This window comes from Sus scrofa, chromosome 2 (assembly GCF_054392235.1).
Source record: "Sus scrofa isolate SSC_HxYL_T2T_F1_AM1 chromosome 2, Sscrofa_HxYL_maternal_Yorkshire_Landrace_v2.0, whole genome shotgun sequence".
NCBI lineage: Eukaryota > Metazoa > Chordata > Mammalia > Artiodactyla > Suidae > Sus > Sus scrofa.
The window spans coordinates 113,920,815-113,945,518 of record NC_139384.1 but is presented as its reverse complement, the minus strand read 5'-3'; the positions used below and the strand labels follow the sequence as shown (position 1 = coordinate 113,945,518).

The following is a 24,704-nucleotide window of genomic DNA, read 5'->3' as shown; positions in this document are numbered from 1 at the left end:
ACTCAGTGGCTGAAACTGTTTTGCTTGGCAAAGAAGATGCTCTGCACCGTCTGCTTTTTCAGATATGTTTAAAAAATTAAGTTTGCATCTGTGTGTACATAGCAGAATACACATTAAATATATACACTTGATTAAAACTTAATTATAAAAGTCAAACAGTGATGTCTTTTAGAATCTGGCAACTGCGAATAAATAAAAAAGCTGCAGAGAGAAAACTCAAAACTTGACATCATGAGGCATGAGCTCATTTCATATAGCTTATACACATAATCATATCCAGACACCTGGCCCAACCTTCTGTGTAGAAGTTTGACAAATGTTGGAATTTTGGCCTCAGTCTTCTTTTAACTACCCTGAACTTATATGTGTGACTCAATAAAATAAAATCTTTAAAAACCTGACTTTTCTTTACAAGGTAAAAGAATTCTTCAGCTCTTTGAAGGAAAATGGGTCTCAGCTCCGTTGTGTCCAACAAACCATTGAAACCATTGAGGAAAACATACGTTGGATGGATAAGAATTTTGATAAAATCAGAGTGTGGCTACAAGATGAAAAGCTTACACAGCTGTAAGAATTTGTTCCCCGCCAGTTCCTGTGATGTGTCATCTCCAAACTGTTGTTGAAGGTGAATATTTTCAAACTAGAGATGGTTGTCTTGGCACCCAGTGAAGATGCTTCTTTTCCCTTCAACTCCTATTCACGTGACCCTTCCTGTGAAGATTGGCTGTTGACTTTTTCATCAGTGGGTTACTGCCACCATGCATTGTCATGCATTGTCCCATGTACAGGCATTGCCTCGAAATGTAAACCCAAGCGATGGGTTCCACACTATGGAAAAGTAAAGTACCTTATACTTAAGCCCTGTGATCTCCAAGTCCTGTACTCCCCACAGCCTTCTCCCGTGTTTGTCATCCCTAAGTTCTGTCAGCCTCCTTGGAAGACTTTGAACAGTAGCAGCCACTGAATCACGAACACCTAGAGCAATGACTGAGCCAGAACAGCCCTGATCTGTTCTCCACATCTCCCCCTTACTGCCTACCCTGGGGCTGACTTGTTGTAGGGCCACATCCTGAGGCTTCCTTGTCCTCTGGCTTTCAGCACATCACCCCGGAGGGCAGATTCGGGCTGGGGTGTGAGAGGGAGTAGATGGGGATGTTTCTTCTCCCAGTCCCCTTGCAGGTTGCCTCAGGCTGGCCTCCCCCAGCTGAAGGTCTCCAGAGAGATGGCCCTCTTTCCACACAGCCTCCCACACCTCTGCACTCTAGTAAGTGCGTCCTCCTTTCATCCCTTTATTGTGGGGGGTAAAGTGAGAGCCTGGCTTCAACTAGTCCTGGCTGGATCTGGGGTTTCCATACATCCTTCCCCTGCTTTCATTAAAAAATAAAACAAAACAAACAAAAAAAAACCAAAACCACAAATCCACAAACTGCCTTTTATAGAACCCTCTTCAGATAATCCTAACTTGAATGTGCTGTTTCCTAAGGGACCCTGACTAGTAGTGTCCCTTCTGAAAAGGCAGAGTGCATTCAGGTCTAGAAGAGAAATCTTTCATTTGAAGTTGAACCTGAAAGCTATTGATTCTTAGGTAGGTGGATGCTTCCTCTCCCCGTTCCTTATCTGCCTTAGTTTATAATCCCTGTGTAACTTGTTATTGGCACTTATTGCCAGTAAGGCATTACAGTTCCTAGTAAATGAGAGGCTAAGTGAAGACAGTGTATTATGCTAGAATTGAAATCTTTCATGAATTTTTAAAATACATTGCACAATGTAAGAAAGATAAAGGAAAATGATATGGAAAATCTCAATGTGTTCTAATATACTATGTAATGGGGACTTTTCTGGACATAAATGTGTTTACAATTCTATTTTCGTACATATTGCATAGCTTAATGGTTTGAAGACTAAAATAAACCAAATGTTTTACTTCTAAAAAAATACAAAGCCAAGATTTTAATGTAAAATATTTTTCTTTAATTGCATCATTATGTCTTGATTAATGAAACATGGAAATAGTGGTTTTTAGCTTTGGTCACCTGAGGAACCTATTTTCATCTGCTTTTGAAGAAGGCCATTTTTCTAAATAGACACAGTATTGCCACAACAATTGCAAAACTCTTTTTGGCAATAAAAAAATTGTTATTTACCTCAAAGCACATATTTGTAATTATTTCCTCCAAATTAGATGGATGAAAAAGGACTAATTTAGATCCTGTAGCTTACTCAATTCATCGTTAATTACCAGCAAATACCCAAGTCTTGAAGACATTTGTAATAAACAGGCATATTCAAAATACCTTAAATGTTTACTTCTGTAGGCATTTCTCAAATGTCTGATTTTGGTACGTAATTTAAAAATACTTGTATATATTCATGGAAATGAGTAATACTGCAGCCACATCCTTGTTTAATACATCTGTCAATGTCAAAGGTTTTACTTTTTTTAAAAAACAACTTTTACTTCTCAAATGGAAGAATTAGACACATAGTTAAAATCCCTCAGGAAAAGTGTTTATTTTCTTGGTAGTGCCTTGAAAAGGTCTGTTTAGTTACCATCATCCTGCCTTATATTTCCCAGATTTAGAATAATGTCTGCATCTCTGATAGGACAGAGACATCTAAAGTGAGTGAGAAATCCCATTGGTATAACACATGATTTTTATTTTATTATTATTTTTGTCTTTTTAGGGCCACTCCCACGGCATATTGAAATTCGAAGGCTGGGGGTCAAATTGGAGCTGCAGCTGCCAGCTTACGCCACAGCCACAGCCACCACAACATCAGATCTGAGCCACGCCTGTGACCTACACCACAGCTCATGGCAACGCCGGATCCTGAACCCACTGAGCAAGGCCAGAGATTGAACCGCATCCTCATAGATACTAGTCAGGTTCGTAACCTTCTGAGCCACAAAAGGAACTCCAAACACATGATTTTTAAAGAGAATTTTTAGAGAGTATTAACAAAATCAGATGCCCATTATAAGCAATACGTTATTTTTGCTTGCCCCCCACCTCCAATTAGACAGTATTGGTGATGTTACTTATTTTTAGTGAAGTCAACTAAGTTCTAATACATAGTTTAAACAGATACTAAGGAAGGCTGTCTTCTCTGAAACAAGAAACTCCAAATCAGTTTTAGGATGTGTACCTGATATCTTTTTCTGCTTTAAGTACCAAGATATAAAAATGGGATTTTGATAAATATTTAATTTCATCAATGATATTGAGAAAAAAAAATTGTAGGATATCAGACCCTAGTTCTCAAGTTGCTATGGGGTAAAAAGCAGATTTTTTTAAATGTTAGGTCTTTTTGTTTGTGTGTTTTAATGTAGAAGTTTGTTTTTGTATTTGGTAAACCCAACTTCCATGAAGCCAGTGCTGTACAGTGCAGAGACTAATGTGGCAATGGCTCTAAGAAAACAAGTGCTGCTTAGCTTTATGTAGAGAGGATGGAAAGCAGAGCTTAATGCAGTAAACCAGAGTTCAAGTCATGTGAGTATTTTAAGAATGAGATTTTGTTATTCTTGGAAGTTGCTATGCAGTGACGGTCTGCATTTCACTCTTCTGACTTGAATCAGTTATCCTCAGCAGGCCTGTGCTGGGTGTCAGATACTGAAGTCCTAGCCGCTGGTAAAGAAGAGTTCAGCCTGAAAAGAGATGTGGTGCTTCTTCATCTGTCCAGGTCATCTATTATTAGCAGCTCAAGAGGAGATAAGTGCCCGATGTACAGTATTTTGTTTGACTTAGCCACATTAACCAAAGAAACATCAAATATAGTTTCAAAAGCTCAAGAGGAAAGGGGTAATGAGAAGTCAGAACACTGAAGAATATGTAAAGCATTGTTTTCCAAATGATAACAACAACAAAATTAAGTGCAGACTGAAAATACAAATGAGATTTTCAGGCACTATGGGTAGAATGTGCAAAAGTTTGCAAAGGTTTTTCCTTTTGTGTGTGCTGCTTTAAGAAACTATCAAATATAGCTCTTAGAAATATAAAGTTCCTTTCTCTCCCAACTGAAAGCAATTTTTAAAAATTCAACATTTATCACTACTCAGTATAATGACACAGATGAACCAGACAAATTCAGTTTCTTTCCAGGAAAAGAATAACAAACAATGTTGAGGATGTCAAAAGACTCAACAAATACCACTAGAAGCCACCCAGAAAAATTTTGTTGTCCAAGCCTTTTGTTCTTCAAAAAGTCACCATCTACCAGCTGAAGATTGTCTATGCAGATACCTTGAAAAATTCAAAGAAAATACAGTGAGCCATGTGATAACTTTCTTGTCAGAGGCATAATAAATGTTATGTTTAGCAGAAGCACTAGATAACAGATCAAGAGGAATTTCCCAGAAGTAGACATGAGAGGAGATAAAAGTTTCATCGTATAATTTTGGAGAAAAATCTTTGGAGCAGTTCTAATCAGTGTACCTTCCTTCTTTATAGGAAATACAAGGGGATCATGGTGAGAGAGCCTAATCCAATTTAACTTACATTTTGATTTCTTTTAGGTTTTTGGCAGTAACTGGTTATAGGCTTTTATGGCTTAGAACAAGACCTCTTCTCTCTGAAGTTAATAAGGGCCCAGCTCTCAAGACAGATCTGAGATTCCCTCTTCTATACCAGCTCTTCAGTCACCATTAAGTAGAATCAAATATAACGCTTTATTTTCCAAAACCAAGATAAACCAAAATTGTCAATCTTTTCCTTTGTCCTCTTCTCAAAATCCTGTAATTACCACCAGATCCTAGGGGGCTCCTTCTCCCTACCCCACCATGTGTTTGTATTTTGTGTAATATCACAAGGCCTTTTCACTGTAAGATATAACGTGCTAATTTTGTCTGGCTTCAGTAACCTGAAGTCATGAGCATCTGGGTTTCAAAGAGTCAACTATACTTAGATGGTCTATTTTTTTAAGAGCCTCCCTGAATAATAAAGAGCTCTTAATTACATTACTGTTTTTAAACATTCCAGTAGCACCATCATTCCACACTTACTGCTTTTCAGGAAATTACTCTATAGATTTTGCAATGTGCATTTCATGCCAAGAGTATAAAGAGAACATGAAATACTTAAGGGGACTTAGCTTCTCTCACCTGTAAACATAGGCTGGGAGAAGGTACACTTGTTTTATTTTTTTATTTTTTATTTTTTTTGGTCTTTTTGCCATTTCTTTGGGCCACTCCCGCGGCATATGGAGGTTCCCAGGCTAGGGGTCAAATCGGAGCTGTAGCCCCTGGCCTACGCCAAAGCCACAGCAACTCGGGATCCGAGCCGCGACTGCAACCTACACCACAGCTCACGGCAATGCCGGATCGTTAACCCACTGAGCAAGGGCAGGGACCGAACCCGCAACCTCATGGTTCCTAGTCGGATTCGTTAACCACTGTGCCACGACGGGAACTCCGTGTTTTTTTTTTTTTTTTTTGGTTTTTTTTTTTTTTTTTAGGTACACTTGTTTTAAACACAATTTTACCATTACAACAAAAACCCAACTTAAAACAAACACCCAACTTACCAAATAGTGTGAACTTTTAACTTGTACTCTTTCCATCAGATTTTTGTTTGGAAGTTTCCTCCTTTGCCTATGAAGACAAGCAAAAACCATCAATGAGCTCTGTATTTTCTGGATTAAGTACAAAAATCTGGCCAACCAGAAGAGGCTTGTGAGGAGATGGGCTTTTCAGAATTAAAAGAGCAAAAGACAACCATCAGTGGGGGAAAATAAGATGGTCCTTTCGAAGTATCTCATTATCCCAAACACTGAATTCTTCCCCATCAAGTGCATAGACCATAGTGATTCTAAAACTTTTACTCTAGACTTTTTTTTTTTTGGAAGGCCAGTGTCACTGAAGAAAAAGATACATCGTGTTCAGAGATGGTATCCATTCATTCCACAGTGATCTACCCTTCTCTCATATTCAAGGGCTCACTGGGCAGCTAACCCACTCAGCATATTGGATCACTGTGCTCTCTTTAATTTTTTTGTTAGTATGTCCTTTGTAATAAGTAATAAGCAGATAAACATTTAATCTGAGATAATGGCATGAGCAACTAATTATCAATCTGGTTTCTTATATCCTTTATGGATTTTACTGCCGCCCCCCCCCCGCCGCCCCCCGCTTTGGAGGGCCACACCTATGGTATACAGAAGTTCCCAGGCTAAGGGTTGATTTGGAGCTACAGGTGCCGGCCTACACCACAGCCACAGCAACACAGGATCTGAGCCACGTCTGTAAGCTACATCACAGCTCATGGTGACGCTGGATCTTTAACCCACTGAGTGAGGCCAGGGATCCAACCTGCAACCTCATGGTTCCTAGTTGAATTCATTTCCACTGAGCTACTATGGGAACTCCTAGTTTTCACTTTTTGAGGTATAAATCGACACAGTTTCAGCTGTACAGCATAATGATTACATATTTACATACATTGTGAAATAACACAATAAGTCTAGTTAACATTCACCACCATATTTAGAAAAAAAATTCTTTGTGATGAGAACTTTTTTTTTTTGTCTTTTTTAGGGTCACACCTGTGGTATACAGAAGTTCCCAGGCTGGAGGTTGAATCAGAGCTGCAGCTGCCAGCCTATGCCACAGCCACACCAAATCCGAGGCACATCCTCAACCTATACCACAGCTCGTGGGGATGCTGGATCCTTCACCCACTGCATAAGACCTGGGATCGAACCCACATCCTCATGGACACTTAATCAGGTTCTCAACCTGCTGAAGCCACAATGGGAACTCCCATGATGGCCATTCTAACAAATGTGAGTGATGTCTCACTGTGGTTTCAATTTGTATTTCCCTGATTATTAATGATGTTGAGCACCTTTTCATTTACTTGATGGCTATCTGTATGTCTTTAGAAAAATGTCTATCTCGATTCTCTGCCCATGTTTTATTTTTTTGCTATTGAGTTGTATTAGTTCTGAATATATTTTGGATATCAAGCCATTATCAGATATCTGATTTGTAAAATTCAGTAGGTTCCCTTTTTATTTTGTTGGTATTTTCTTTTGCTATGCAGAGCTTTTTAGTTGTGATGTAGCCAAACTTGTTTTTGCTTTTGTTACCTTTGCTTTTGGTGTCAAATCCATAAAGTCACTGTAAGACAGATGTCAAAGAGCTTACTGCCTATGTTTTCTTGTAGGAGTTTTATATTTTTCAGGTCTTATATTTAAGTCATTGACCCATTTTAAGTTAATTTTGTCTATGGTTTGAGATAAGAGAGGTCCAATTGCCAACAATATTTACTGAAGAGACTATCTTTTCCCCATGTGTATTCTTGGCTCCTTTACCATGAATTAACTGACCACATAGCATGGGTTTATTTTTTGGCCTCTTTATTCTTTCTAGTTATCTATATGTCTATATGTGTCTGTTTTTATGCCAGTACCAAACTATTTTGATTACTATATCTTTGTAATATGGTTTGAAAACAGGGAGCATGATGCCTCCTGCTTGTTTTCCTCAAGATTGTTTCGGTTATTTGGGGTCTTGTGTGGTTCCATACAAATTTGAGGATGGTTTTTTCTATTTCTATGAAAAATGACATTAAGATACTGACAGAGATTGCACTGAATCTGTAGACTGCTTTGGGTAATGTGGACATTTTAACAATATTCTTTCAGTCCATTAGCATGGAGTAACTTTCCATTTACTTGTGTCTTCAGTTTCTTTCATCACTGTCCTATACTTACCAGTGGATGAGTCTCATAGTAGTTAAATTTATTCAGAGTGTTTGTGGTGTGTGTGTGTCATTGTAAATGGGATAATTTTTCTTCCTTATAGTTTGTTATTAGTATACAGAAACCACCTGATTTTTGTATACTGATTTTGTATCCTGCACTATTACTGAATTTCTTTATTAGTTCTAACAGTTTCTGGTGGAGACTCTAAGGTTTTCTCTACATAATATGTTATCCACAAATAGTGACAGTTTTACTTCTTCCTTTCCAGTTTGAATACTTTTAAATTCTTCTTGTGAAACTGCTGTGGTTACGACTTCCAATACTATGCTGAATATAAGCAGTGAGAGTGGGCATCTGTCTTTTTCCTACTCTTAGAGAAAAGGTTTTCATCATTTTACAATTTAGTATAAGGACAGCTGTGGGCTGGTCGTGTATGGCCCTTATTATGATGAGATATGTACCCTATATATCCACTTTGTTGAGAGTTTTTATCATAAACGGTTTTTGGGTTTTCAGATCTGTTTCCACCTCTGCTGAGATAATCATATGATTTTTAGCCTTCATTTTGTTAAGGTGGTGTATCATCACCCTGACTTGTGGATAGTGAACCATCTTTGCAGCCCTGGAATACATCCCACTTGATCATGGTATATGATCCTTTTAATGTACTCTTAAATTCAGTTTTATAATATTTTGTTGAGGATTTTATACATTTTCATCAGCAATATTGCCTGTAATTTTCTTTTCTTCTAGTCCCCTGGCCTACTTTTGGTAACTGGATAATGCTGGTTTTGTAAAACGAGATTGGAAGTATTCCCTTCTCTTCTATTTTTGGAAGAGTTTGAGAGGGATTGGTATCAATTCTTCTTTAAATATTTGGTAGAATTCAGCAGTGAAGCTCTCTGATCCCAGACTTTAGTTTGTTGGGAGGTTTATGATTACCGATTTAATCTCTTTACAAAAAGCTGGTCTTTTCAGATGTTCTGTTTCTTCATGATCAAGTCTTGGTTGGTTGTATGTTTCTTTCTTACAGGTGTCCAAAATTTGGTGGATAATTGTTCACAGCAGTCTCTTATGATCTTTTGTTATTTGTGTGGTATCAGCTGTAATGTCTCCTTTTTCATTTGAATCCTTTTTTTTTTTTTTTTTTGGTGAGTCTAGCTAAAGGTTTGTGAATTTTCTTTCTTTAAAAAAACAGATCTTAGTTTTATTTCTATTTTCTATTATCTTTTTATATATTTTTTTCATTTATTCCTGCTCTGATCTTTGTTATTTCTTTTCTTCTACTACCGCTGGGCGTTGTTATCTTGAGATGTAAAGTTAGGTTGAATTCTTCTTGTCTCTTGAGGTCTACTTTTTCTGTATTCCTGAAGTTTGGGTAAATTGTATTGGGTATATTGTATTTCATTTTCATTTGTCTCAAGGTGATTTTTTTCTTTCTTTTTTTTTAATTCTTCTTTTTACAGCCACACCTTAGGCATATGGAAGTTCCTGGGCCGGGGTTGAATCAGAGCTGTGACTGAGGCCTATGCCACAGCCATGGCAACACTGAATTCGAATCACATCTGTGACCTATGCCACAGCTTGTGGCAATGCCAGATCCTTAACCCACTGAGCAAGGCTGGGGATCAAACCTACATCCTCACAGAGGCAATGTAGGGCCTTTAACCCACTGAGCTACAATAGACTCCTCTCTTTCCATTTCTTCTTGTATCCATTAGTTGTTGAGTAGCATATTATTTATGAAATCTACATATTTGTGAATTTTCCAGCTTTCTTCTTATAATTCTAGTTTCGTATCAGTGTAGTCAAAAAGATGCCTGTATGATATGAGTCTTCTTAAGTTTATTAAGAGTTGTTTTATGGAGTAACATATGATATATCCTGGAGAATTTTTCATGTATACTTGAGAAAGATGTATGGCTTTGGATCAAATATTCTGTATATATCTATTGAGTGTAAGTGGTATAATGTGTCATTTAAGGCCAATGTTTCCTTATTGATTTTCTGTCTAGATGATCTATCAATTTTTTTTCGTCACACTGGAGACATGCAGGAGTTTCCAGGCCAGGGATCAAACCCAAGCCACAGCAGTGACAATGCCAGATCTTTAACCACTAGGCCACCAGAGACCTCCAAGATGATCTATCAATTGATGAAAAAGTGGTATTAAAGTTCCCTGCCCATTATTGTATTTCTACTTTTCCATTTATATCTGTTAGTGTTTGCTTTATATATTTAGGTGCTCCTTTGTAGGGTGCATAAATATTTACAAATGTTGACTCTTGTGGATTGACCCCTTCATCATTATTTAATGTTCTTCTTTGTCTCTTAGTACAGTCTTTGTTTTAAAGACTATTTTGTTTGATATAAATATAGCTACCCTAGCTTTCTTTTGGTTTCCATTTGCATGGAATATTTTTTCTACCTCTTTCACTTTCAGTCTGTTCTTAAATTTGAAGTGAGTTTCTTGTAGGCAGCATACAGATGCACCCTTTTTTATTCATTCTACCACTCTATCTTTTGACATCAGAGGTTAGTCCATTTACTTTTAAAGCATTTATTAATAAGTATGTACTTACTGCCATTTTGTTCATTGTTTTCTGGCTGTTCTTTAGTTACTTTGTTACTTCTCTTGCTCTCTTCCATTGTGATTTGATGATTTTCGATAGTTGTATGCTTAGGTTCCTTTCTCTTTCTCTTGTGTGTATCTACTCTAAGTTTTTACTTTGCGGTTACCATAAGGCTTACATAAAACAACTTTTATTTACTATAGTCTCCTTTAAGTTGATAACAACTTAAGTTTGAATGCATTCCAAAGCATTACACTTTTACTCTCCACCCTCATGTTTTATGTTTTTGATGTCCATTTTATAACTTTTAATCTTGTGTATCCCTTAATTATTGCCATTACAGTTATTTTTACTATTTTGCCTTATAACCTTTATGTTAGCTTTATAGGTGATTAATTCCACCACCATTACAACACTAGATTATTCCAAATTGTACTATATATTTACCTTTACCAGTGAGATTTGTACTTTGCTAAGTTTTCTAATTACTGCTTAGCACCTTTTTCTACTGAAAGGAGTCGCTAACATTTCTTGTAAGGCTGGTTTAGTGGTGATAAGCTCCTTTAGCTTTTGCTTATTAGGAAAACTTTTTCTTTCCTTCAGTTCTGAATGACAACTTTTCCAATAAAAATACTCTTGGAAGCTTTTTCTTTCAGCAGTTTGAATTTATCATGCCAATCCCTTCCGGCCTGCAAAGTTTCTGTTGAAAATCTGCTGATAGTTTTATGGATATTCTGTTGCATATATAAAGTTGTTTTTTTCATGCTGCTCTCAAGTTTTTCTCCTTGTTTTTAACTTTTGACATTTTAATTGTAATGTGTCTTTGTTGTGGATGTCTTTGGGTTCTTCTTTTCTGGATGCCTCTGGGCTTCCTGGATATGGATGAAGGTTTTAGCCATTCAACTTCACATAAGTTCTTCGTTCTTTTCTCTCTTGCTTCTCTTTCTAGGACTCCTATAATGCAAATGTTGGTCTGTGTTAATCTGTATGATATCTCATAAATCCCGTCAGATATCTCTTTTTTACCTTTTTGCTGTTTTGATTGGTGAGTCCCATTGCTCTGTCTCTGATTTCACTGATCCTTTCTTCTGCTTCTAGTGCACTCTAGAACCCTTCTAGTGTATTTTTTAGTTAAATTAGTGTATTCTTCAGCTCTGTGACTTCTACTGTCACTTTCTTGTATTTTTACTTTTTATTCTTTCTTGATGTCCTGTGTTCATCCATTCCTCTCCCAAGTTCAGTGAGCATTATTATGACTGTTATTTTGAACCCTTCATCAGGTAAATCCCTTACTGCATTAAGGTTTTATCCTGGGGTTTTAATAATTTGGAACATATTCCTCTGTTTCTTCATTTTCCTTGACTCTCTGTGTTGGCTTCTGTGTATCAGATAGAATAGCCACCTCTCCCAGTCTTGAAGGGTGGCCTCATGTAGGAGATGAAACTTACTGTTTGACTCTGCCATAGCTCTTGATTATCTAACTATTACAACTGTCCAAGGAACCTATTTTATTTTCAGTGGTTCTCAGTAGCTGAGGGTGTGCTAAGATCTATTGGTGTCCTGAAGGGATGAATCTGAGTACCAGAGTCTCCTACCTAATTTTGCAGGACTACAAATCTAAGTCTTGATGGCTAACAGAGCCAGACCATCAGGAACCATTCCCTGGGTGCAAGTTACAAAAATCGGGCCTCTAGGTGAGTATAAAGGCTCCTTTCTGGGTGATGCTGATGACCCGGAGTGAGGCGGAGAAACAGCTCAAAGACAGTGAGCACCAACTTATGTTCCCTAAGAGCACACTTGTAGGCCTCTAGATACGTGCCAAACCTGAAGCTTGCCCCTCAGGCCAAAGCTCCAGGACAAGAAAGTAGGCCTCTTACACAGAAATACTGAGGATGTGTTTCAGTCTGCTATCTGTGTAGTACTCTGTGGATGGTAGCAGGCTAGGAGCTGTATCTTTGAATGCTTTGGGTGGGCAGTTGAGTCTGAGCTCATGACCTGTTCTGTTTCTCACTTTGATATAGCCTTATGGGTCTTCATGAACACAAGCTCTATTGGCTTTCAAAGCTAGTTGTTTTGGGGGCTCATTTCTCAGGTGGTCTTTAAGGTTGGGGTACTGATGTGGGGGTCAATTTTTTGCTCCTTAAGGAGAAGTGGGCTGATGGTGGGCTGCCATGTTGGTGGTGGGGTTTATGGTTAGACTGTGTCCCTGCCTCTCCTACCCTCTTCAATGCAGGCCTTCTCTCATTTTCCAGATGAATAGGAGTCACTCAGCTAATTTGTTTTTTCTTTCTTTCTTTCTAGAGGTAATTTTTCCATATGCAGCTGTAGATCTGGTGTATCCATGGGATGAGGTGAGTTGCGGATTTTCCTTACATCACATCTTGACCTGGAACTCACTATCTTGTTTTCCTATGAGTTTTGATGCAGCTGGACTGCTTTTTTAAAAATCTTATTTCTCATAATTGGGATCACAGTCATAATCATTTGAATCCTATGTTTTTAAGAATTGGAGGGGACCTAGGAGTTGTCTAATCCACTTTGAGTAATTTTATTAATTGGAAACTTCCAGTGCTATGGTCCATTAATGCCCAGTTCTAAGAAACCAGACCCTATAACTTCCACTCATTAGTCTTACTTAGTTCTGCTTTCTAGAGCAACATGAAGAATTAGATCCTCCCTGGGAGGAAGGACTACTAGAATTTAATGTGAGTATATTAGATCTTAGAAACTATAAGATCTTCTCTATGTACCACAACCCTGTGCCAAGATTTATATAAACCACATTCTTTGGTGGCATCACCTCCCTTGCCACATACCTGCATTGTAACATGTCTTAATTTGTTGATTCTTATGATGACTTTTTTTTTCACCTTTTTTCTCAATGATATATAATTGATGGTGATTTAGATTTGATAAAATACAATACATGAAAGTGTATGGTCAATGTTGAGCCAAGTGGAAATGTGCAGTAGGAGGTGGTGGTCTGGGTCTTTAGAGAGTTGATAGATCAACTCATCCCAACCTCCAAAGTCTCAATCCATGACAGCATCCATTCTAATGCCTAAAAACACACCACTGAGGAGGGCTCAAGTAAATTAAGGACTGCTAGGATACTAGGATGGAGACAGCAACCACCTGCCACTGCTGTTCTCTGGCCGAACTCAAGAAGTAGAGGCAGGAGTTACAGACATTTCATGGAGGTGAAGGACTGGAGGGAAAATGGGGCTTTTGAAGTTGTGAAAGAACACAAATATGTCTGAATTGAGACAAAGATAGGGGAGTGAGTTACTGACCCCCTGAGAGGAAGAAGGGGCTGCAGGGCAAGGAGGGGAGAGAGTTTGTGAGGAGGGCAGTGGGAAGGAGAGATGGTGATTCAACAAGACAACCGCAGTTTTCTCTTTGAAGTAGAAGGCAAGGCTATCTGCACACCATGGGGGGAAGTAGCTAGAAGTGAGATATGTGGGGTTTAATGAAGGAGAGAGGGGCTATTCTCATTCCAGACTAGCAGAGGGGGTGGCTGACATTGGGATTTTGCACAACAAGGGCTGGGAAGGCAGGAAACTTCAATTGTGTTAAGAATGATCATTTAGAGTTCTCAAGTATCAAGTACTTAAAAATGTCTTTAAAACTTTGTTTCTTTAGCAAGACATGTTAGGGGAGAGAGAGTGCTTAAAAATTATTTTATTCTAAATAGATCTGGGTCAGAAACTAAATGACTATGGATAGATAAATGCCAGTCCATGTAATGCCTAAGCTATTTTCTTCTCTGTTACCTTTGTGGAATCCTTTGCTTTACCCCCATTCTTGGGTGCTTTGGACTTGGAAGCCGTCTTCTTGTCTTTGTCCTAAAGCAAAGGAAATATAATGAGGCTATGGCTATCAACAGTCCATCTAGCAATTAACTGCTCCTGCAATCAAATCGATCCAGACTTTTCTTTGTAGCAGCCTGGAATCTCCAATTTAATTAAATAATGACAAATGAGTATTTTAGTCATGGTTTTCGAAAAATAGTGAGTGAATGCAGAGTGAAAAGTAGAGCCACACTGTTGCTCTGCCAATTTTGATGATGTATGATTCACCCAGACTATACTTTTCTCATCAAAACAGAGATTGTTTCTATCAGGACTGGGTTTTATGTGCCAACAGAACACTGTTTTCAGTGTCATGGAAGAGAAATGTAACAATGGAAGCAACTAGAGAGAGCTGGGGCAAGTCGCATAGAAAAATAAAGTCCATTCACCGAAAAGGCATTATTTATGAGGTTCCAGAAGTGAGAAATCGGATGCTGAGGTGATCTGGAAATTAACTCACAGAGATGAGGGAAGATTGACAATTCAGTGATTGGGTATACGTTTAATCACAGGTGTAACAATAAGCAAAGAGGTGCAATTTTAACGCTTCTGAAAAGAACAATGAAGGGCCCTCATTTCACTTTTCTTTCTATTTGATGGATTGCACTTTTTTTTCCCCTTTCCTTGTGGTCATGTGTTAAGTACCTGCTATGTACCAGGCATCTTGCTAATACTGAGCACAGAGGTACCGACACATCACTGCTGTGTAACGCACACAGCTAAGCGGTGTGACCACATGCGACAGGTAACCCACAATGACAGGAGCGCCCAGAGGAAAGGCCCCTGCCTTTGGCGGGGGAAGGGAAAAGTAGACAGAGACGTCTTCTTGGAGCAGCTGATGCTTGACCTAGACCCTGAAGGGTGAGTAGAAGAGTCACCCAGCTGTGCAGGGCAGAAAAGGGGAGGGAGCCTCAGAGGGCAAAGGGTATGGTCTAGTGAGGGGCTTCTCTCGTATTAAATGAACACAAAGCATTATTGTTGCACAACAATATAGTGTGGCAGTCAAAAATGGTGCCTACGGAACTTATAAAGCAACATGGAAAACATTTATGAAAATTGTTTCATGTTTAAGCAATGTATTATATATGGATTCTAAGTACAATTATATAAAACATACATATGGCAAAACTCAAGAAGTATACCAAACAATAGTGTTTGTGGGGTAGCAGAATTACAGATTTTTTTCCCCTAGTTCTCTTTGGCATCAATCAGTTGATTTTACAGTCTAAAATTGTATGTATGTACCCACACACTTAAGGAAAGTCAGTATGAAAAAGCACAGTACCTTTGTTGTGTTCTCTGAGGTTTCTGTAGTTGATGGACATCTGTCAAAATCCCCTGAGAGGGCATCAATGGGATCTTGGGCAGCTTCAGGTTTCTGAGATATTAATAGAAATGGCCATCAATGAAGAGGCAAAGGAGAGAATGCTCTGTGGGATATTTTCCCATATCCCTGAAAATAGGTTTGTTTAAAATAAAGCCTTGCTGTCATTCCTTTCCTAACAAAGTAGTGTATTACAAAAGAGATATTAAAACAGGAAAATCTTGACAGCTCTATTTTCTTCTACTCTTTTATACAAATTGCTTAGTATTCACTCAGCTTCAATTTTCTAATCTGGAAAATGGCACTGCCTATCTTGAATGGCTCTCGGGAAAACAGAAATAATACATTCTTATACAAACCCTTTGGGATCATAAAGCACAAGGTAAGAATTCAATAAATTTTCTATTTCTAAAATTTAAGAGTTGCAGCAAGAGTGTAAAAAAAGTATTTACCTTTGGTGCCTCAGGTTTCTTTGTGGGTGGCTTCGTTGATTTGCCCTTAGAAATAAAGCAGACTATTGGTTAAACACATTTTTGCAAAGGTTTACTTAGGTGTGGTCAGTGTTTATGTAATATTTCATCCAACAATGTGGAATTGAGTTAGGTCAGCCCTTGGCATCTGTGGGTTCTGCACTGGCAGATTCAACCAACCTACAGACAGAAAATATTTGGGGAAATAAAATTCTAGAAAATTCCAAAAGCAAAATTTGCATTTGCCAGCAACTATTTCCATAGAATTTATGTTGTATTAGGTATTATCATTATCTAGAGATGATTTAAAGTATAGAGGGGAATGGGTGTAGGGTTACATGGAAACACTATGCCATTTTATATTAGGGCTTAAAAGCATCCTCAGATTTTGGTATCTGGGAGTCATGGAACTAATCCTGCATGGATACCAAGGGTTCTGTATAGATTTTCAATGAATGATAAACCTGGGCTCCGATTACTTCTTCATCAGCTTTGCTTAATTACTACTCCATAATTATGTCAATAGTCTTGGGGAAAATGCAAGGGTAAATTTGGACCTAGATATGAAAGAAACACTTTGTAACTTTCTGCTGTAATATGTGATAACTTTACTTAAAATATTACAAAAAGTAACTTGTGTTTTTATGTCTTATTTACTAATTTACTCTATGCTTATGTGCTTATCTACTATAGCTTATTACACTTTGAAAGGATTTGAGGCAGTGGCGTGGCCTAGAGATAGCTTTTTCAGTGAGGATTACAAGGACAGCTCATCAGGGATTTTTCCCATCTATAAAGGCAAGGACACTGAATAATACATATCCCAAAGAATACAGCGGGGTCAGATGGGGCCATGGAAGCAGGGAAGATTCTAAGCTGGAGGCAGAACTGCTATCATGAACACAAGCAAGGAGAGTTGACTCCCGTAATAGAAGACACTGAAGTCAATGACATTCTGTGAGCGACAGAGTCAAACCCCCACGTGAATCCAAGCAGAAAGAGAAAGGTGTTATTTGGACTTCCTTGTTTCACTTGATGAACAGATCTGGAGAGGGTTATTTCATATGGAATGGACTTGCAACTAAGAGCCAAATAGGAAGGGGCAGTGTACCGACCAGGTCAACCTAAGAGAAACTGGATTCCATGTTAGAAAAAAGACAGACTTCTTGACGTATATTTAGATTCAGAAATAGGGAGTTCCCGTTGTGGTGCAGTAGTTAACGAATCTGACTAGGAACCATGAGGTTGCGGGTTCGTTCCCTGCCTTGCTCAGTGGGTTAAGGATTCGGCGTTGCCGCGAGCTGTGATGTAGGTTGCAGACGTGGCTCGGATCCCGAGTTGCTATGGCTGTGGCGTAGGCCGGTGGCTACAGCTCCGATTAGACCCCTAGCCTGGGAACCTCCATATGCCACAGGAGCAGCTCAAGAAAAAGCAAAAAGACAAAAAAAAGAAAAGAAAAGAAATAGGACTTGAGATTAGGAATATGGCTTTGCCTAGCTTCAGTCTCAATAGTACCGGTGGTGGTGTAGGAGAAGAAACAGGGACCTCAGGACTTGGAGGGGTCCTATTTGCCCTATTAATCATTTTTCTGGTCTCCTTCAACAGAGAAACTCAGCTTCAGTCGAGATTACAAATATCATCATTCTTTTTACAACCTTTTCTTGCAAGGAGAATACATCTGTGTACATGCCTTGGACTCACTGTTAAGCATCAGTGATGACTGAACATTGTTCAACTCTCTTTAAGCCAACAATGCTGCTCAAATAAATAATAAACAGAATTCCGGACAGCATGCTCAGCAGGGACATGTGAAAAGCAGTCAGTCATGTTACGATTCTTCGCTATTGTTACCATGCCCCTCCTAATCATTTCACATGAGGTTTGAATAGCAAAAGCTTTGGAATATACATCCAACCCTCATTTACCTCCTCATCCTTATCCAAGAGATGTCTATATTCAGGCGGGATAGTGTCATCTCTTTCTCCCAGCTTGTCTCTGTGTTCAGCTTCAGCTTTTTCCTGCAAATGTTGAACATATATAATTACTGCCTTCCCTTAGAGAGAACATTCTAAAATGCAGTATTCAACATTTATTATACTTTCCTGAGGCAAAACAAAGGGTCTTTTATAATTTTTAAACAACAGAACAATGAGGTCAACAGACTCTGAGTTGATGAAAAAGCATAAAGCCACTGCTTCTGTAATGTCAAGCCACGTGGGGGCATTTTCTACCTGTATTTTAAAAGGAACTAAATGATTAAATCATTATGCTCAGAAACCACATAAGGAGAGAAAACCCAAGGTTATAAAATACCTTCCTTTTAATGTTTCACTTTTAAAAAAAAGTCAAGTTGAGGTGTACCTTGGCAGTTAGAGATACTACTGACAATTTGGACTCTATAAGGAACCAGAAGCATCAGGACGAGGAGCCAACCTCAAGGGACGTGCTGACTGCTTATGTTGCAGGTGAGAAAATACCTGCTGTTGCATAAGCAGCACCCCCCGCCCCAGCATCTCCACCTCAGTGGCACATGGCTGGTCTCTCTGTCACAGATTCAGGGACAGCCCCCCACCCCAGGGTTAGGGGACAGATTTCGTTTTTCGGCATCATTAGAATTTCATTTTTCATCTCGCTATTCCTCCAACCATGGTAGACTCAAAGACCTAAAAAGATTCTTTAAAATGCCCTGTCCTTGAGACAGATTGGGATGCTTGATTACCTTTCTTTTTCTTTTTTTTCTTTTTTCTTTTGTCTTTTTGCAATTTCTTGGACTGCTCCCGCGGCATATGGAGGTTCCTAGGCTAGGGGTCTGATCAGAGCTATAGCTGATGGCCTACACAACCATAGCAACACCAGATCCGAGCCGCGTCTGTGACCTACACCACAGCTCATGGCAACGCCGGATTCTTAACCCACTGAGCAAGGCCAGGGATCGAACCCACAACCTCATGGTTCCTAGTAGGATTTGTTAACCACTGAGCCACGACGGGAACTCCCCATTACCTTTCTGCTTCCAAGTTAAATGGATTGTTAAGTACTGTACACTATTATTTTTTTAATGATATTTTTTCCATTATATCTGGTTTACAGTATTCTGTCAATTTTCTACTATACAGCAAGGTGACCCAGTCACACATACATATATACATTCTTTCTCTCACATTATCCTCCATCATAGTGACTAGATACAGTGTCCAGTGCTATACAGCAGGATCTCATTGCTTTTCCATTCCAAAGGCAATAGTTTGCAGCTAAGTACCATGTATTATTAAGTATAAGTAAGTACTCATACATATTGGATGGGATATATAGTGTTAACAGTCTTGATTTGCAGACACCTCTGCGTGCTCAACTCCTGGTCCAGGGCCCTCTTCATGTAGGAGTTCACATGCAGTTAGTTATGATGGCAGGAAAGACTGCAAGGGAAGCCTCTGCCATGACATTCACATAACTTGTCAACCCAAAAAACTGCACATATGTGTAACAGCTATATGATAATCTTACTTCCAGATAAAACCAAGAGAAGTTAAAGTGGGAAGAGAATAAAATTAAGACAGCAGAGCCGTGCTCTTCCATCATCACAAACTCTGGTCTCACAAACAGGATGTCTGCCTGAATCTGAAACAGACATTATGGGGACCATGGAATAGGAAAAATATGAGACTGAAGTTATCCAACTGTTCACTGACTCCAGGCAGAGTCTGAGTGGTTTTTCCCCTTTGTGTGGAGAGTAGAGTATTCCATGCTTATCAAAAATTTTCACTTACTAATGACTTTTTTTTTTTTTTTTTTTTACCTTGACTTTATCCTCTATGGGCTTGTTCTCATCTGGGTCAGGCTGTCTTTGCCCCAGACTGTCAGAAAGCTGATCCAGGGCATCGTCAAGTTTTTTGTCATCACTCTGCTAAAAAGTAAATCTGAATTAGCAACTGGTTAACCAAATCAGGTCAACTGTTGGAAGTGGGGCCCCAACAACTGCCACTAAAACTTGCATAAGTTTATAGGGATGTTCACCAGGGAGGCGAGCAGAAGGCATTGGATCGGCCATCATGGGCTGTGCTCTTTCCCCCCATCTTTCACTCTCAGCACTTCTCTGCCCTCTACCCCACCCCTAGAAGTCTTTCTCCTCCAAGAAAATAAGTCCTTCCTAAAAAGATAGAGTTCTTGGCCTGATTTTCTAGAAAATATGTCTTACGATGCTTTCAGTATTTGTAACAATATGCTCCCAGCAAAGAAAATGTACATGAATTATGAGAGTTTCATTTACCCTTTGGTTCTCAAGTGTATTCATGTAAATGAAGTTTTATACCTAGTGTTAGTGATGTCTTTAAATATTAACTAAAACCAGATTCTGATGAAAAAAGTGATAGGAAAGGTGTCATTCTAAAACACCCTTGTGAAAGGAAATGAGGCTTTTGTTTTGTTTTTCAGAGCCACACCCATGGCATATGAAAGTTCCCAGGGTAGGGGTCAAATTAGAGCTACAACTACCAGCCTGTGCCACAGCCAAAGCAATGCAAGGTCTGACCCAAGTCTGCGACCTACACCACAGCCCACTGCAACACCAGATCCTTAACCCACTGAGTGACACCAGGGATCGAGTCTGCACCCTCATGGATACTAGTCAGATTCGTTTCCGCTGCACCACAACAGGAACTCCCAATAATGAGGCTTTTGATTATGGATGTTCACTAATAGCTTCATTCAGAGCAGGACCTAGAACCTGAATGTTAAGATCTAAAGTGTAAACCGCAGCCTGGTTATTTATGATTCTTCCTTTTCTGTCACAGGGACTTCTGTGATTGTGGTGTGTGTACATACACACAAAGACACACAGAGGGCATTTTACCAGTTTTAAGTGCTTCATTAGAGCCCAGGATAAGAGCAGCTAACGGTGGTGCTACCCACCGCTGGGTCTGGGCTTTGTCATTTGTGCCTCTGGATATTTTCAGATGATCCGAAGGCTGACCCAACAGGATGAAAATTCTCTCAGAATCTCTGAGTTCAGCACTAAGTAAGCTTTGATGCAACATCAAAAGGAAAGACAGTATCTCTGACTTCACTGAGGCTACTTCATCTCCAGCTAGCAAACGAGGCGAGGCACTTATTCTCAACCAAAGGAGATGGGGATCTGGTTCAGGGCAACATCTTTATCTTTTGATGTGCCGTGGTCTCCTGGATAATGTATAATTTGGTACCCCACAGAAAGCTAATCAAGGAAGTCTGGAAAAGCTTTAGTCTCACAGTCTTGCCTCAGAATGTGTAAATGATTAAGACAATATTGACACAGAGGGTTTTTTCTCTTCTTACCACGAAAATAACAAGTTTCCCTGGTGTGAATGGGAGGAAAACATGCTATTCCATGATGAGTTTGAGTCTGGGGTGTCGGGAGAGGCTCAAACACTGAGAAATTCCTTAAAATAAACTTGAGGTTAACTAACAGGTAGTATTTATATCATGTATCAGGAAAAATGTAAAGGAGGAGAACATTAATTATCAGGAAAGCCAAATGATTTTTTTTAAATCTAATAATTTGAATATATACACAACCACATTATTGTCCTTTCAATTCTAGTAAAGCAACCATAATATTAAGCTCCTTCACTGTATGTAAAATACTTTCATATACATTTATTTAATCAATTCAGATATTCTGCCATCTCCCTAACTTGCCAGTCTTAGCTCTTGTGAAACCAGAGGTGCCTGTTTTTCCTAACAATTGTGTCTATTTTCTTTCTTCTTTTTGTTGCTGCTGAGAAGCCAAATATTTATAAGATATGTTGCTTACCACAGTGTCAGGGGGTGGACCTGCAGAGTGGGTGGTTGGAGCTGAGGTTTGGGAAACCACTTCAGAGACGGCAGCTGAAAGTTTAGCATCTTCAAACTGCTTTTGGAGAAAAGTGTTTTCATCAGTAATATGTTGTATGCAAATTATGCCCACAATGCTCTCACTTAAATACAACTTTCAGTATAGCTCTCTGTTATTCTTGTGATTCAAATGGAAGCACAGCCACACAGAATCTTAAGAGCCATTTTTATTCTTCTTCTTACTACATAGCAATATTTTATGCAATTTCCTACCCCTATTCATTATTCTAAAGTTGTTCACTAAGCTAATGATTTAGAGTTTCAAGGTCTGTACATTTCCTGTTATACATTTAGGCTGCTGGCAGTTTTTTAGCTTTCTTTTTATAACTAGCTACTCTGAATAAGTTCTAGAAGTGGCTCTTTTTACAGTGCTAGTGATATTCTGCCAACTGCCCCCTCAAAGGTTGCTGGAAATTCATATCGCCACAGCAATGAATGGGCATGCCTGTTTCTCAGGGCCTTGCTTGCATGAATTAGGTATTTACTGCATATTTTAATTCTGATAAGGTATTAGGTATAAATTTATGTGCTACTTACTATTGCTTTAATACTTGGGATATGGTATGAGGTTTCAGTTTTATCTTTTTTTTTTTTTTTTTTTTGGTCTTTTTGCCATTTCTTGGGCTGCTCCCGCGGCATATAGAGGTTCCCAGGCTAGGGGTCGAATTGGAGCTGTAGCCACCGGCCTACACCAGAGCCACAGCAACTCGGGATCTGAACGGTATCTGGTATCTGCGACCTACACCATAGCGCATGGCAATGCCGGATCCTTAACCCACTGAGCAAGGCCAGGGATCGAACCCGCAACCTCATGGCTCCTAGTTGGATTCGTTAACCGCTGAGCCACGATGGGAACTCCCCATTTTTTACTTAATGTTAAATAGTATATTATTCCAGAATCTTTCTGGAAAAAATGACTTCTTTTCTCACTTTAAAGATACACTCAATCTATCATTTATGTTCTTTCTGGATTTTTTCCCCATTGATTTGTGGCTTTGCTTTCTGAATCAGGACTGCATTTTTTATCATTACTGTATAATACATCCTGGTTTTTATTTGAGGTAGTCTTCCCTAAAAACAGTGAAAAATGCTTTTCAGTATTTTTTAATACTTTTATGCACTTATTTTTCAAATTCATTGGACAACTCAATTTAAAATTCTTTCATGGGTATACTTGCTAGAGTACTTGCTCATCGGTTCCACTGTGCTGGCCAGGGTTTCATGATTATGGAACACTTGGAACAGTGGTTTTTTTTTTTTTTTTTAGGGCTACACCCATGGCATATGGAAGTTCCCAGGCTAGGGATCAAATCAGAGCTACAGCCATCTGCCTACGCCACAGCCATAGCAACGCAGGATCTGAGCTGTGTCTGTGACCTGCACCACAAGTCATGAACACCAGATCCCTGACCCGCTGAGTGAGGTCAGGAATTGAACCCACATCCTCAGGGATGTTAGCCAGCTTTGTTTTTGCTGTGCCACAATAGGAACTCCCTGGAACACATTTTTAATGGCTATGATGGGTTGAGGGCCATTAATTTTGTTTCCTCAGCTCCCACATCAGATTCTAAGTCCCAAGTTTCTATCTATTTCTACTACTCTAAAACTAAGGAAATTAAACCAGGAATCTCCAAAGACTTACAAGAGATGAAGCGGCTGGGGGACCGGCAAAGTCCTGGGACAAAGCATCAAGGACGAAGTCTTCACTCAAGGGCTGCAAGAACCAGGACATGTATCAACAAACACCCCCTCACCAGCCTCCTCCTTAAAATGTCCCCACTGTTTCTGTGCTGATCAACTCATTAAACAGAAAGCTAGGCCTTTTCTGAATTAGTCATCAGGGTGAAAGGAGAAAGATCCACTCAGAGAAAACTGGCTTGCTCACCAGGACTGGTTCCTTGGGGTCTTTGTGCGGGAGAGTTTTTCCATCTTTGTCCTATGCAGGAGGAGAAGAACAGGGCACAGAGTCACTCTGTGTGTATCCTAAGCGTGCACCTTGTAAACGTTTTAAGAAATTGACAGGCTCTACCTGATGATGTTGTACATTGTAAATTAGATCCATCATTTCAGGAAACAGACTCTCTCACCAGGAAATATGCTCTGATTAGCTCATGTCAACAAACAGCTGGCACACATCAGGCATTCTAAGCACGGGGCTGCGAACCCCAGAGCCCAAAGACTCATGTAGGCGAAGCATATGAACAGCTAGTGTAGTGTGTGATGCATGAGGCTGTGACAATCTGCAGGACACTGAGGGAGCAAGAGGATGAACCCCTCACTGGCCTGGGGAGTTGGCTTTGCACAAGTTGCCTGAAAAAAGCTGGTTAACTTGACAGGTAGCACATCCAACTAGTATGTACTGACAATATGCCAAGCCCTGTCCTAAGCCCCAGGAATACCAAAAATGAGACAAAGTTGCTGCCCTCGGGGAGCTCACCCTGGGGGTACGATGCTTGAAATGTATGGCTCAGATGACGCCAAGCTTCAAATGACTCTACTTGCCACTTCTGAGTAACAGGACAAAGTAAGGCATTTGGGGCTCTTTGGTGAAAGATTTATAAGTAAGTGGTAAATCTAATTTATCTATACACATGAAAATAAGCATGAGGTTTTCTTTCTATATACACAGTTAACCCTTGGAAAAGGCAGGGATTAGGGGAGCAGACCTTCCAGGCAGTTGAACATCCTTGTATAATTTATACCTGGCCGTCTCTACCTACGGTTCTGCATCTGTGGATTCAACCAAATGCAGGAGGTGTGACGCTGCAGTATTTATACTGGAAAAATAATCCGAATTTAAGTGAACCTATGTAATTCAAACCTGTATTGCTCAAGGATCAATTGCATATTTCTCCTGGTAAACTGGATGGGGTGGTTTTGGTTTGTTTTGTTCAAATGCGAGGAGATGCAATGGTTG

The 24,704-nt window shown here is 39.4% G+C and overlaps 2 protein-coding genes and 1 long non-coding RNA gene across 64 annotated transcripts in view; 2 read left to right on the top strand and 1 right to left on the bottom strand.

Moving 5' to 3' along the window:
* ERAP1 (endoplasmic reticulum aminopeptidase 1) overlaps positions 1-2,150 on the top strand; it is a 132,988-nt gene extending 130,838 nt beyond the window's left edge. For all 5 annotated transcript variants that reach the window (XM_085014102.1, XM_085014103.1, XM_085014104.1 and 2 more), the window contains one exon: positions 416-2,150. In XM_085014102.1, the coding sequence (XP_084870228.1) occupies positions 416-571 (156 nt within the window). In that variant the 3' untranslated portion in view covers positions 572-2,150. The remainder of the gene's footprint in view (positions 1-415) is intronic.
* Positions 1,949-24,704, bottom strand: part of CAST (calpastatin) — a 122,934-nt gene continuing 100,178 nt past the window's right edge. For 13 of the 51 annotated variants that reach the window (XM_021080930.2, XM_021080960.2, XM_021080955.2 and 10 more), the window contains 10 exons: positions 23,673-23,723; positions 23,430-23,501; positions 21,708-21,806; positions 19,716-19,823; positions 17,845-17,937; positions 15,902-15,946; positions 15,411-15,503; positions 14,048-14,119; positions 5,521-5,587; positions 1,949-4,241 (listed from right to left, as the gene is read on the bottom strand). In XM_021080930.2, the coding sequence (XP_020936589.1) occupies positions 5,537-5,587; positions 14,048-14,119; positions 15,411-15,503; positions 15,902-15,946; positions 17,845-17,937; positions 19,716-19,823; positions 21,708-21,806; positions 23,430-23,501; positions 23,673-23,723 (684 nt within the window). In that variant the 3' untranslated portion in view covers positions 1,949-4,241; positions 5,521-5,536. 51 annotated transcript variants of the gene reach the window in all.
* LOC110259691 (uncharacterized) lies at positions 6,530-24,644 on the top strand. 8 transcript variants are annotated; one of them, XR_014838396.1, is made up of 6 exons: positions 6,530-6,777; positions 11,793-11,968; positions 12,576-12,625; positions 14,768-14,986; positions 15,715-15,831; positions 24,417-24,644. It is a non-coding gene; the product is annotated as an uncharacterized LOC110259691 (long non-coding RNA). The 8 variants fall into 8 exon arrangements; XR_014838395.1 differs by lacking the exons at positions 15,715-15,831; positions 24,417-24,644 and adding an exon at positions 12,914-12,979 and having other exon boundaries at positions 14,768-14,980; XR_014838400.1 differs by lacking the exons at positions 15,715-15,831; positions 24,417-24,644 and adding an exon at positions 12,927-12,979 and having other exon boundaries at positions 14,768-14,906.